Source organism: Aedes aegypti, chromosome 2 (assembly GCF_002204515.2).
Source record: "Aedes aegypti strain LVP_AGWG chromosome 2, AaegL5.0 Primary Assembly, whole genome shotgun sequence".
NCBI classification, from domain to species: Eukaryota; Metazoa; Arthropoda; class Insecta; order Diptera; family Culicidae; genus Aedes; species Aedes aegypti.
Genome location: NC_035108.1, coordinates 365,296 through 379,146, shown reverse-complemented (window position 1 = coordinate 379,146; position 13,851 = coordinate 365,296). Strand labels below are relative to the sequence as shown.

The following is a 13,851-nucleotide window of genomic DNA, read 5'->3' as shown; positions in this document are numbered from 1 at the left end:
GAGATGGATGGATATTGGTTATGAAAGGGGTCCGCGTGGTCTGTAGGGATTTGAATTCTAAACTTGTAACCAACTCAGTTATTGGGTCACCAAGTGGCTCGGTAGCTTAGTTGGTAAAGCGCTCGTCTAGCATACAAGAGTCCTGGGTTCAAATCCCAGCCGAGCACGTGGATTTTTTTCATAATTTCACCCATAATTTGTCCATCTTTACCACGCGTAATGAGTTAATTAATTTAATAACCATGCGGATTGGATTACCGAACAGCTCAATATAAGTGTCAGTTTATAATAAAATAGTGTTTGTCTTGATTTCTAGAGATCCATAATACATAATTTGTCAAATAGTCATACAAATAATGTCACGAGGAGGTGGGTGGGTATCAAAAAATGCTATTTTCACTGTTTTCAGCGTTATAAAATTTGTGAATAAAACCTTTGTATATATTGTGTATTTCTTTCACTACTGGATTGCGAAGTGCGGCCTCATAAGTGAGAAAGTGTGAATAAAAGTGCGGGATTGCATTGAATTCTGTTGGTGTATTCGGAACACTTATTCTTTGATTTACGATGAAACCTACCGCAATAATACTAAAAATTAAAATTCATACAAGCATTTCTTTTCCACGATCATTTATTTATTTTATTGACATGAAATAGTCTCAGGTTAATCACAGAACAATTAACAAGTAACTGATAGAATAACAAATTTAATTTTAAAATTGCAATGGTAATAAAATATTTAAATCAAGCAAAAAAAAAAAAAGATTTAAAGCTTTTCGGGAATACCATATAAAAAAGGTAAAATGAATACATTCATGATGCTTCATGCTTCACTCATTTGACAGACAAAAAAGTGAGTTTGTTATCATTTTTCATAGGACGGTCGTGCGTGAAATAATCATTGTGCTACTTTATTATCACTTTTTTGTTTGATAAAGCGTACGATTGTGTAAATCCATGTAAATCGTTCTGTATTTTGATTAGTGACTACATAAGTGATATAGTTAAATTACTTAGCAACCATGGTAAGTAAATGCTCGTTAGGTTGATTTTTTCGAGATATTTTAAATTTTATTGCGTATCAACCACAGAGCTATCAAGATGAGGAAGAACAAATCGGCTATCAGGTGGGATCTTTCCCCAAGGATTTTGGGTACGGAAACTTTGATCATGAGGATAGCAATTCTCGCTCAGCAGAAGATAAGCCTCGGATTCTTCTGATGGGCCTTAGAAGATCAGGAAAAAGCTCCATACAAAAAGTGGTGTTCCACAAAATGTCTCCAAACGAAACATTGTTCCTGGAATCGACCAATAAAATCGTCAAAGATGACATCAACAATAGCAGCTTTGTGCAATTCCAGATTTGGGATTTCCCAGGACAAATTGATTTCTTCGATCCAACTTTTGATTCCGATATGATCTTTGGAGGTTGTGGAGCATTGGTATTCGTTATTGATGCTCAAGATGAATACATTGAAGCTTTAGCAAAACTCAACCAAACAGTAACTAAAGCCCATAAGGTAAATCCAAGGATCAAGTTCGAAGTATTTATTCACAAAGTGGATGGAGTGAGTGATGACTTCAAAATGGAGTCTCAAAGAGATATCCATTCTCGAGCTACAGATGATCTGGCTGATGCTGGATTGGAAGGAGTCCACCTGAGCTTCCATTTAACGTCAATTTACGACCACTCAATATTCGAAGCTTTTTCTAAAGTTGTTCAAAAGTTGATCCCTCAGTTACCGACACTTGAAAACCTACTCAACATTTTTATTTCGGTACGTATGGACTGTTACATTGCTTCTTTTTGAAAAATGTTTAAAACTATGTATTTGTAGAACTCTGGAATCGAAAAGGCTTTTCTGTTCGATGTGGTATCTAAGATTTATATAGCAACTGATTGCTCGCCAGTGGATATGCAAAGCTACGAATTATGCTGTGACATGATTGATGTTGTGATAGACCTGTCTTGCATCTACGGGTAAGTAATAAATATTCTTATTCTTATTCTGTTTACTATCGCACTAAATCCTTTGCTTATCCATATCAATAGGTCTAAGGATGATCCAGATGTTGCTGCATTCGACGACCACAGTTCCAGCCTGATAAAAATGAACAACAGCACGATTTTGTATCTTCGGGAAGTGAACAAATTTTTGGCTCTCGTGTGCATCATACGTGAAGAAAATTTCTCTCGCCAAGGAGTAATCGACTACAACTTTCTGTGCTTTCGAGAAGCCATCACTCAGGTTTTTGAATTGCGACTGAAAAATCAGAAACTGGAGGCTGCTGAACACAGTCAAGACCATGATAGCGATTATCAAGGTTCGATTCCCTCTACGGGCACGGCTTCACAAAACTTCGATCAGCATATGAGTAATACTGCTGTGGCCTAAACAATGTTTTCTTCAAAGTTAGGTTTAAAATGTAAAAATAAAGTTGGGTTATTAAACGGTTTTGCGCAAATATCTTTATTTTTTCTCGACTCATAATTGGCATTTCTTGTCTTGTGGATTGAACAATGAAGTCGTGTTTTGAGGGCAGATAGTCGAAAGAACAAAAGACTAAAAATGATACAGGTGGGAATTTTTTCTTCTAAAACATATTTTGTCCCTTATTTAGTTTTACTCGACCTTTTCGTCTTTCGACCTTATGTCCTTTCGACGTTTTGTCTTTTGAACTTTTGTCATAGATTCGACTAAAATATATTTGTGTTTGTATTGTCGTAGTGTTTGAATTGGATTGCAAATGTTTTGAAATTTTCTCATGTGCATGTGGGTTAGAACCATCCATCCAGCAAAAAACTTTGGAACAAATGTTTGGTACAAAATCCGTTAAAATTTAAAAAAAAATCTAACGCGGCTCTTTTGATACCCTATTTGGATAACCGTCAAACGGAGTGATTTGCAACACATGGTAATTTGCAGTCATATATGACTATAAATGAAAAATAAAAAAAAATGTTATCGATCTTACAATTCATGTGATTCACAATTCAAGTAGGGGTCACAACTGAAGCTGTTATAAAATTTATATTTATCCATCAAAAATAATTTTGTTCAATGCCTTGAAAACTGATACTAAAGGTACTTGATAGAGTTTTAAAATAGTGGCCTGAAAACATAAGTAAGATTGAATTTACTAAACTAATATGTACTCCACTTGACGTTTCTATATCTAATGAATAGAGACAATGGAAATTCGAGGCAATCAAGGCGATAGAACCAACATTTCGTGACATTGTCGCGGTCCCATAGTTTTGACCATACTTTACATACTTTACCAAATGCAGTACTAGAAGTAGTACGCACCTGGTAAAACGGTTGGTGCAGGTTTTGAAGAAGTGCTTCGTTAAAGCCCAAGGAAAAGGTGACGATGCATCGAAGCCAAATCTCAGATTTTCGGGAGCAAGGATCTGCAGAGCCACTCGCTGGTGGTAACCAATCGATGAAGTTTTCAGTTAGAACCGCTGCACAGTGAGAAAATCGGGCTCCAAAACGCGACTAAATGCAATATCTCAGCTGGGTAATGGTTTCAGGAAATGATTTTGACCATTATAGATCGGAAAAAGGCTGCTGAATTGATTGGTGGCGGTTCCATTGACCGGAGACTTCGCCCTGGCCACCTAGAGCCCTGGAACCATAATGAGTTCCTTACGGCAAGTAGAATTATTGGAACTGATTTAAACTGTCATGATTTCGTTTTGCTGCGGAACAGCACACGACAATATTCTTGCATGGCGGATTTAGTGATATGAATTATTGACCATTATGGCCATTTCATGGTTCCGGAACTAACCCGGAACATCCGTAAAATTGGCAATATTGAAAAAAATAAATGTTCTGATGGTTCCTTTGTATCTTGATGATTAGAAAGAAGTACTCTTACAATTCGTATTTAGTAATCTGAATGTTTGACCATTACGGCCATTTTATGGTTCCGGAACTAACCCGGAACATCCGTCAAATTGGAAATATTGAAAAGAAAACAAATGTTCTGATAGTTTCTTTATGTCTTGTTGATAAGAGAGAAGTATTCTTATAACACGGATTTAGTAATTTGAATGTTTGACCATTATAGCCATTTTACGGTTCCGGAACAAACCCGGAACATCCGTAAAATTGGGAATATTAAAAAAATATGTTCTGATAGTTCCTTTGTCTCTTGTTGGTTAGAAAGAAGTACTCTTACCATTCGTATTTAGTAATCTGAATGTTTGACCATTACGGCCATTTTATGGTTCCGGAACTAACCCGGAACATCCGTAAAATTGGGAATATTGAAAAGAAAACAAATGTTCTGATAGTTCCTTTGTCTCTTGTTGGTTAGAAAGAAGTATTGCAATTTGTATTTAGTAATATGTATGTTTTACCATTATAACCATTTTATGATTCCAGAACCAACCCAGAACATCCGTAAAATTGGCAATATTAAAAAAAAAATGTTCTGATAGTTCCTTTGTCTCTTGTTGGTTAGAAAGAAGTACTCTTACAATTCGTATTTAGTAATCTGAATGTTTGACCATTATGACCATTTTATGGTTCCGGAACATACCCGGAACATCCGTAAAATTGTAGATATTAAAAAATATGTTCTGTTAGTTCCTTTGTCTCTTGTTTGTTAGAAAAAAGTACTCTTACAATTCGTGAATCGAAATGGTTTTCTGTACATCGTCCAACTAGTATTCGACGATGTTGTGGATAGTCGAGGTCTTTGGTATAAGATCTAATTAGTTTTCTCTTAAACGTCAAAGTTAAACAAAGTTAAATATTTTATTTCGCAAAACAAGCATCTTCAATTCTATAGTAAATCATATGTTGTTCTTCTTCTCCGTCCTGTAAAAGGTAGTTATTTAACACTTTCAATGGTATTCCTTCAATCTCTTATATGATGCTCTTGAGACATATTTATGATAAAAAAAATCTGAATTACCAATTCGTAAACTGGTTGTTCCAAAAATTCCGATTGGTACTCAAAGAATAATATATTATGTGAATGCTACATAGAAAACAATATATGAAATGCGAGAATGCAAACAAAATATTTATCTTTTATCTCTTATTGTTATTTTTAAGAATTCTAGTCTCATTTCTTATGCCTATAACATTAATCAAGTATGAACAATTAAACAATAAACGTAAATAAACAAAAATACAGAAAAAAACTATAAAAATCAAATACTAACGAAGAAAAATTAACAATTTTTAACAAACATTGACAAAAAAAACAAAAATGACGCTCGTTAATCGTTATCAGACATTGAACTCTCTTCGCTAGACAATTCTTCAGAGCTTTCTATGTCAGAGCTTTCCTCATCCGATCCTGATTCCTTGTATTCGATCTCCATTTGATGACCTTCATAATATTGTGCCAAATCAATATCATGGTCTTCATTAGTGTTGCAATTTCGTCGTTTTTTAAACGTAGTGTACGATATTTTGATGTCAGACCACGCCAAAGGTGCAACCATTTTATCGTACATGTTAACTTCCGGAGTTGTTTTTCGGGCTAGGTTAGGCCTCGAAAATTTATGCCGTTTGTGCATGCGTTCACCTGCCTGCTCATCAACAAAATTCATAGTGTAAGGCTAGAATAAAAAAAACAGATAAAATTTTATACACTTTAAGCTAACAGTACACTTACAAATTTGGTGATGTACTCCGATAAGTGTTTGTACTTATGCAAGCAGGGTGGCAGCTTTTTTTAAAAGGGAATTCTGTCAGTATGTTTTTTTCTAACTCCTCGTATAAAATTTTAATTTTCTCGGGTTCGAGCCTTTGCGATGAGAGTGCCAAACTGCTTACTATTCTTAAATCTTCCACCAATTTTCTATTTATTCCCAAAATATCAGAAAACGCTGTAGGGTCGGAGAGTTGAAGGCGAGCAAGATTTCCGTTATTCGAGCTTCCACATCCACCTGGCTTTGGTCGGTTAACATGCGCTTTGAAACGATCTTCAAGTTTGTTTGAAATTCTTCTATGCTCTGACTGCACTTCCGGACAGGGATGCCACATATACAGATTTATCTGTATTTTACAGATTTTGTCGAATACTTTGTGACCAAGAATCTGTATTTATAGAATACAGACTTTTCGGATAAATACAGATATACAGATTCTGCATACAGAATTCAGCCAAAGTTATACAGATTTATACAGATTTTTGTTCAAAAAATGAAAAATATACTTTTGAAAACTTTAAAATTTAAGCTGAGATGTGACAATTTACCATTGTAGTTACAAAATATTTGTATTTCCTTGAATTGTTTGCGTAATTTCCATGACTATCCTACGTTTTAGTGATACAGATTTAAAATACAGATATTTTGCTCCAGGATATAGAAATACAGATAATTCAATGAGAAAATACAGGTTTAAATGTGGCAACCCTGCTTCCGGATGTTTCAATGCTGGATTATTGGGAATCCTCTTTTTGGCAGCGTTACGAATCAACCATTCCGTGGAGTTCAACCGGGAGTGAAAATATGATGGACCTATAACTCCATCTGGTCGTGAAATACACACTGGGCAGTCGTGGGTATTTTTATCGCCGACGATAGCATAAGCAGCTTTGCCGTCTATTAAAGAATATACCGCTTCTGCAGTTATTTAAAGACGAGAGATATTATCCACAGTGATAATCACGGGGTTAGTTTTTATTCCATTCACCTCTTCATAAAATTTGGTGAACATTTCTAATGTGATCGCATCGGTCTATTTAGTCCAGCTTAGTGATCTTGGACGGGAGAAGAAATCTGATTGCGGGTTAGGATTGTTGAAATTTACAATTACCCAGAACTAGTTATTAGTTGTAAACACATAAAATTTTCTGATAGGAGGGAATCGTCGCTACCAAGAATACTGCCCTGGTTGTACTGAGAAAATCCAGTTGCTGAATCCAGACCCCCAGCAATCCTCATTAAGCAGTCAATTACGACTGGGGGTTTTAAGGAATTTGCAATGTAATTTAGCCTTGATCTTATAGTTGGAAGTTCCATTATTCTTCTCGCATCATTTTCAATTAGGTTACGGGGTATACTACACGACAGGTATCCTTTTTCCCAGTTTGGACTTGAACATGACGGTATTATTGATTTGCGGTGTTCTATCATTGCATTCCATGGCAAATTCTTGTTTGATGAATTGCCGAATTTCTTTGAAAAAGTTAAAATTATGTGAACTGACTGAGACTTTAAAAATAGCTGCAAAAGAGATGTATTTGCCGATAAATTTGTATTTTTCTTAATGTTCCATGGGGAAATGAAATGATTATTACAGGGTGGCCATCGGAACCCTATTTTTAGTTTCCTGGTATTGTAATTATTTTTTCCGGTTTTAAATTGTGCTTTAAATTGGCTTTTTAAATTTCTAATGTTATGGTTTTTTTTTCTTCATTTGAAATGAATGATTTCTTGGAGCAATACAATTTCAACTTGCATACAATTACATGGCAATCTTGGTTCGATAAGTTGAGAAGAGATTTTAGGAGTTAGTTGACATAACTAAATAAATTTAGGGACTAGTTTTATGGTACCTGCAGCAAAGTTGTAGATTCTGACAAGATGGACAAGTTTGCTTTATGCAGTTATTGTGTAACAGTTTTGAATTTTCTTCTTTAGGAAAATTGCTATTACTTTCAAACTCGTGATTGTAAAACTTATTCAAAATTGCATGTTGGAATAACGATATGTTTAATTTTCTGTGAAAATTTCATTCAAAAAGGTCTAGCTTACCAAAGTTGATGATTTTTTTTTCAATATTGCTAATTTTACGGATGTTACGGGTTAATTATGGAATTATAAGATGATCAAACATTCAGGTTTTTTTTTCAATATGGAAAATTTTACAGATGTTCCAGGTTAGTTCCGAAACCATAATATGACCATAATGGTCAAACATTCAGATTACTAAATACGAAATGTAAGAATACTTCTTTCTAACAAACAAGAGACAAAAGAACTATCAGAACATTTTTTTTCAATATTACCAATTTTACGGATGTTCCGGGTTAGCTCAGGAACCATAAAATAATCATAATGGTGAAACATTCAGATAACTAAATCCGACTTGTAAGAATACTTCTCTCTAATCAACAAGACATAAAGGAACTATCAGAACATTTGTTTTCTTTTCAATATTTCCAATTTTACGGATGTTTAGGGTTAGTTCCGGAACCATAAAATGGCCGTAATGGTAAAACATTCAGATTACTAAATACGAATTGTAAGAATACTTCTTTCTAATCAACAAGGGACAAAGGAACTATCAGAACATGTTTTTTTTCAGTATTTCCAATTTTACGGATGTTCCGGGTTAGTTCCGGAACCATAAAATAACCGTAATGGTCAAACATTCAGATAACTAAATACGAATTGTAAGAATACTTCTTTGTAATCAGCAAGAGACAAAGGAACTAAAAGAATATATATATATTTTTTCTTTCTTTATTAACGAGATTTTTAGCCCTGGGCTAGTTCATCTCGGGACCAACGGCTTTACTTCCCTTCCGAAGGAAGTCGTCACTGGAATTTTTAGTGACTATCTTGGGGATGGGATTCGATCCCAGGTCCTCGGCGTGAGAGGCGTGTGTTCTAACCACTACACCAGGTCCGTCCCTTTATATTTTTTTAATATTTACAATTTTACGGATGTTCCGGGTTTGTTCCGGAACCGTAAAATGGCCATAATGGTCGAACATTCAGATTACTAAATCCGACTTGTAAAAATACTTCTCTCTTAAAAACAAGACATAAAGGAACTATCAGAACATTTGTTTTCTTTTCAATATTTCCAATTTGACGGATGTTCCGGGTTAGTTCCCGAACCATAAAATGGCCGTAATGGTCAAACATTCAGATTACTAAATACGAATTGTAAGAGTACTTCTTTGTAATCATCAAGAGACAAAGGAACCATCAGAACATTTTTTTTTTCAATATTGCCAATTTTACGGATGTTCCGAGTTAGTTCCGGAACCATGAAATGGCCATAATGGTCAATAATTCATATCACTAAATCCGCCATGCAAGAATATTGTCGTGTGCTGTTCCGCAGCAAAACGAAATCATGACAGTTTAAATCAGTTCCAACAATTCTACTTGCCGTAAGGAACTCAGGATGGTTCCAGGGCTCTAGGTGGCCAGGGCGAAGTCCTCGGTCAATGGGACCGCCACCAATCGATTCAGCAGCCTTTTTCCGATCTAGAATGGTCAAAATCATTTCCTGAAACCATTACCCAGCTGAGATATTGCATTTAGTCGCGTTTTGGAGCCCGATTTTCTCACTGTGCGCTGTCTGGATCTCTGGATTCGCGCTCTTGAAAGTTTGAGGTTTGGATTTGTTTCATATTCACCAAAAAAGTCGTGTTTTTTGCGTCGCGCCCATTTTTTTTTTTTTTTTCGTTTGAGTTCTGAGTACAATTCGAGTTCAGGTTTTCGCGTCGCCGGAGTGATAGCTTGCTTTTGTGAAATGAAAATGATAATTAAAGTAGCTAACAGCTGCTTAATCAAGGATGGATGATCAATTTGGTGAGCTCGTTTCATGCTTTTAGTTTAAATTTACAATATATTAAGAAATGTATTTTTATCATGACTAAGAGTGTCGACTTACCACAGACAAACATACGTAACACTCTAATTATTTTCATCTGACAGCAGAATAGCGCCCAATTCTAATATATTGTATGGTGGTAATAGTCCGTTTTACGAAACGGCAACAAATACTTTCACACGTTACAACACCGCCTCCTGTCAAATTTTCATTCACAAAATGAACGATCAGCTGTTTAAAAACGTCTCGTAAAATGGACTATATGGTTCGAGTTTGACGTTTGCTCTCTACCGCCACCTAATTCACGGTTGGCCAAATGAAGTATTTTTAGCATTGGGCGTAAATGTTCACGTGACTATGTTTTAAATTGATGATTGTTTGTCTGTGGACTTACCATATGTTCACGTTGTCTCTAAAGTACTGATAGGTGATTTTTTGAACAGAGGTTGCATGAATCGCATCACTTACCAAGGTGAATCCTGATCATGCAGCTATGATATCTCCTCGCTAACAAAACTCCTTTCCGTGGCAACCATGGAGATGCAGAGGTGTTCTCGGTCTCTAGTAACAATGGATGTCACTCTAACATTCCTTTCCTCCCCTATAACCGTAAGGACGTGACCGGCGCCGTTATTGACTTTTTAATGTTTGGAGTTTTCGAAGTTGTACATTGAAGATGGAAAGTTACTTCCAAGCTACATCTGTTGGTTCCTTGTGCAACTTTGATTATTCTGGTCAATCACGGATTAGCAACTTCGTATTGTACGGTCATCAATGCTTATGCTTATCTCGATATCGGGAACAGAACCATAGCAAGAGTTAGAGAATTTAGCCCTAGGTTGGCTCGTCTCAGCCATTATTTTACAAATTGAGATGATAAGTTTAATATCATATTGTCGGAGCAAAATATAAAACAAAACAGCTTGTTGCAATTTACTCCGTTAGACGATATTCCATTCCAGGTGTCCATTATACGATTTTTTTTTCAAGATTAAAACACTCATGTTTGGGTCTCCAGTGTTAGAGTTTAAGTTCCGGCTAGAGAAGGCGCGATGTACAAACCAAAAATTATTGGGACTGTTAGATTTCATTTTCGTTGTGTGTCGCTCACTCTGGTCGTCTTTGAGGATCAACAATTCGGAAATGAAGAGTTCAATTTTCGATCCAGCGAAGGATCGTTTAAAGTGAGAAAACTGTCTCAACTTTCTTAATATAGTGGTGGTTATTAGCACTCGTAAATTGCTGAATGGATTCTAATGAACATGAAACCTAAGTTGTTTTAGAAATATCCTAAATTCTCATATCTCACAGTTGAGATTTTTTTAAGTTTTGATAGTTTCCTGGATATATGATTCAATAGATTCTTAGCATATAAGAGACTAGTGTTTGATCATTCGATTCTGTTGCTTGCTTCTGCAGGAACGAGCGGTGAAGTCGGAATCACACTGGTTTGGTGTGCAAGGCGTTTATCGAGTAATATCACGAATCTGGTAAGGCGTGAATCGCATTACCAATCAGAGGTGACTCCCAGATCCTTATTTTATCCCACTAACACAATATCCTTTCCATGGCAACTGTGGAGATGCAAAGGTATATTCGGTATTCAGTAACAATTGTTGTCTAACTTACAATCCTTTACTTCCACTATGTACTTGTGTACATTGAGAATAATTAGCTTATTCCTAACCCCAACTTCGATTGTTCTGGTCAATTACGGGGTGCAGCTACATAGCGGTCATTCAATTTTAAGGCAATCAATAATAATTACTTCGTAAGTATTTTTCCAAAAAACGTTTTTTGAACTTAGTATACTAAATTTTTACTGAAAGTTGTGACATTTTGCAAAACAACATAGCTAATTTCCTCAGCATTGGATCGACCAAAATTTTAAATCAATGTGTCATTAGAATCGTAATCTTATATTCATTGAAGAGCACTCACGAAAATTCTGAAAACTATTCATAATCAATGAAACAGTTATTCAAGTCATCGTGCAAACGTGTTGGTTCACCTCATACAATAGTCTAGGACTGTACCACATACGAATTTGTGCGAAATGCTCAATGCTAATGCTAATGCTAACCAAAAATCATTAAGAATTAGAGTAAAGTGGGTCAAAAGTTCGAGTGGGGCAAGAGTTTCTTTTTAAGAACTCAATTCAAAACTAAACTTATGAATGTCATGGTGGTTCGAATGTTATTCAAGTAAGAGACTTCCATTCCAAATATCATAAAAATCTATTGAAATTTGGAAAAGTTATGGCTATTTGTTGTTTTTCGACGTGAATATTGTAATTTTTGGTCAAACTTTCGTTGCATGGAACCAACTGAAGATAAAACATTTTTCAATATTTTATGTAAGGGCGTTTCTAGGCGTATCATAAGGATGCTTTAAGGTACATTAGTTTTTGCATAAATGCTTGGAAACAATTTTTGGCCCATAGTGGGGCAAAAGTTCGAATCAGCGGGGCAAAAGTTCGACTCGTGTATAAACTCACGGAAAAAATTGCAAATTGCCTAAAATCCACATATTATCCTCAACCCCTGCTCGCGCGAAAGGAATGAGACTTATATTTGTATCGATCAAATTTTGTGCTACGTATTTTGTGAACTTGTCATTTTGTGATTATGAATTCAAATGTGCTTGTTTCGTAATTAGAGTTATTAAATGTATAATAGGTTATTGATAATTATCAATTAGACAATTAGACAATTAGACCAGAAGAGTTCGTTGAATTTAAGTAAATAAAGTAAATAAAGTAAATTTAGCAAAATTTGTCTGATCGTGCGAAAATGTCACCAAAATTTTACATTTCTACTTAGTTTTGCGAAAAACTGCTATTTTTGAGTATATTACAATTAATCCTGTTTTGGGCTACTTTTTGATAAAAATTTTGTGTGTATTTTTCGTCAAACCTAAGTTTACGGCTGGTGTAAAGTATGCCTGTCATAAAAGTATCGATATTTTGTGTTTTGGCCTGCAAACTTTTGACCCACACTTGATTCGAACTCTTGCCCCACCGGTGGGGCAAAAGTTCGTTTAAGACAATCGATTTTGAAACTGTTATAACTAAAAATGGGTAAATATTTTGACACAAGTTTGTTCAACACAATTATAGCCAATATGTTGAAGGTTCACTGTATGGTATTTGTTTGGTTTCAACTGGTATTGTTTTTCTGGAAACTTTGATTATACCACTAAGGTCGAACTTTTGCCCCACCTTACTCTAACGTTAAAACTCGCCTACTTGTACAAATAACATCACATCCGTACATAACGGTGACGGAAATCGTGTGAATGACGAGTTTCCTAACATAAAACGCTATTTTCTTGAATTCATGAGTGCATTCTTTTTAGTTCCATTTACACATTCCAAGTACGTCGCACCAATCCGTATCATCTATCAAATCAAATGTGTTATCATAAATTTAGTCGCATAAAAGTACTGAATAAATTGAAATAAAATCTATATACTCGCATTGCACGCTAAATTTCATTATATAGTGGGCCTCGAGGCCGTGCGGTTAGTGTCGTCAGGCATTGAAGTGCATCGTGTCATGGGGTGTAGGTTCGATACCCGCTGCAGCCATTGAAACTTTTCGACATTCTACTACAAACAATCTCTCAAAAATAATTGACAATCTCTCATTTGAATGTTGGTTTTACCTAAAATTTGGAAGAGTCAAATTTGTAAAATTTAGTCATGAGTTAGTTTTTCTTTGCTGGACAACGTGAATTTTGTTATAATATGTGACTCGCGCTATCTAAGCGACGGTGTTTTCAAAAATCTATAGTCATTATAAATACGCGGCTCTGTCAAAAAAGTATCGAGAAATGTATATTCCATTTTTGTATCAGGGGATGTGTAGTAATTAAATTAAACCTATTTGGCAATTTTCGACCCCTCTCCCCTTTTGGTTTTTTTTTCTGTATAAAAATCAAAAATAATTAGTATGATTTGTCATAAATCTCGAAGCCCCCCTCCCTTCATAACCCCTTATATAACTTATGAACAACACCTTAGAAATTGTTCATTTTATGGTGGACTGGTTTCTCATACGTCAAGAAACAAGTACACTGAATTTCAAGCAATCCACTTCAAACCTTTTCAGAAACATCTGTCTTAATATCTTATTTGTAATTAGAGCCACGAGACGCTAATGAACAGATTTACTTGAGTATCGAATAAATGTGATGTAGATTTATTTCGGATTAATGATTGAAATCACTAGAGCCATGTTTCTTAAGAGTATATTGAAATACACTAATCTTAACTGCTTGTTCTGCTTGATGAAGGCATAAG

At 35.3% G+C, this 13,851-nt stretch overlaps 2 protein-coding genes across 5 annotated transcripts in view; both read left to right on the top strand.

Annotated features, from left to right (window-relative positions):
* Positions 1-13,851, top strand: part of LOC5566138 (golgin subfamily A member 6-like protein 22) — a 165,230-nt gene that overhangs the window by 41,036 nt on the left and 110,343 nt on the right. The window lies entirely within an intron of this gene.
* Positions 861-2,464, top strand: LOC5566141 (ras-related GTP-binding protein C). The gene is made up of 4 exons (XM_001650449.2): positions 861-1,025; positions 1,092-1,778; positions 1,839-1,981; positions 2,054-2,464. The coding sequence occupies exons 1-4, from the start codon at positions 1,023-1,025 to the stop codon at positions 2,394-2,396; spliced, it is 1,176 nt and encodes a 391-aa protein (XP_001650499.1). The 5' UTR covers positions 861-1,022; the 3' UTR covers positions 2,397-2,464.

Bases quoted from the DNA above. Each gene is read 5' to 3' on its own strand.
- LOC5566141 (XM_001650449.2), top strand. The intron at 1,779-1,838 runs GTACGTATGGAC...ATGTATTTGTAG, and splicing joins TACTCAACATTTTTATTTCG to AACTCTGGAATCGAAAAGGC. The intron at 1,982-2,053 runs GTAAGTAATAAA...CCATATCAATAG, and splicing joins GACCTGTCTTGCATCTACGG to GTCTAAGGATGATCCAGATG.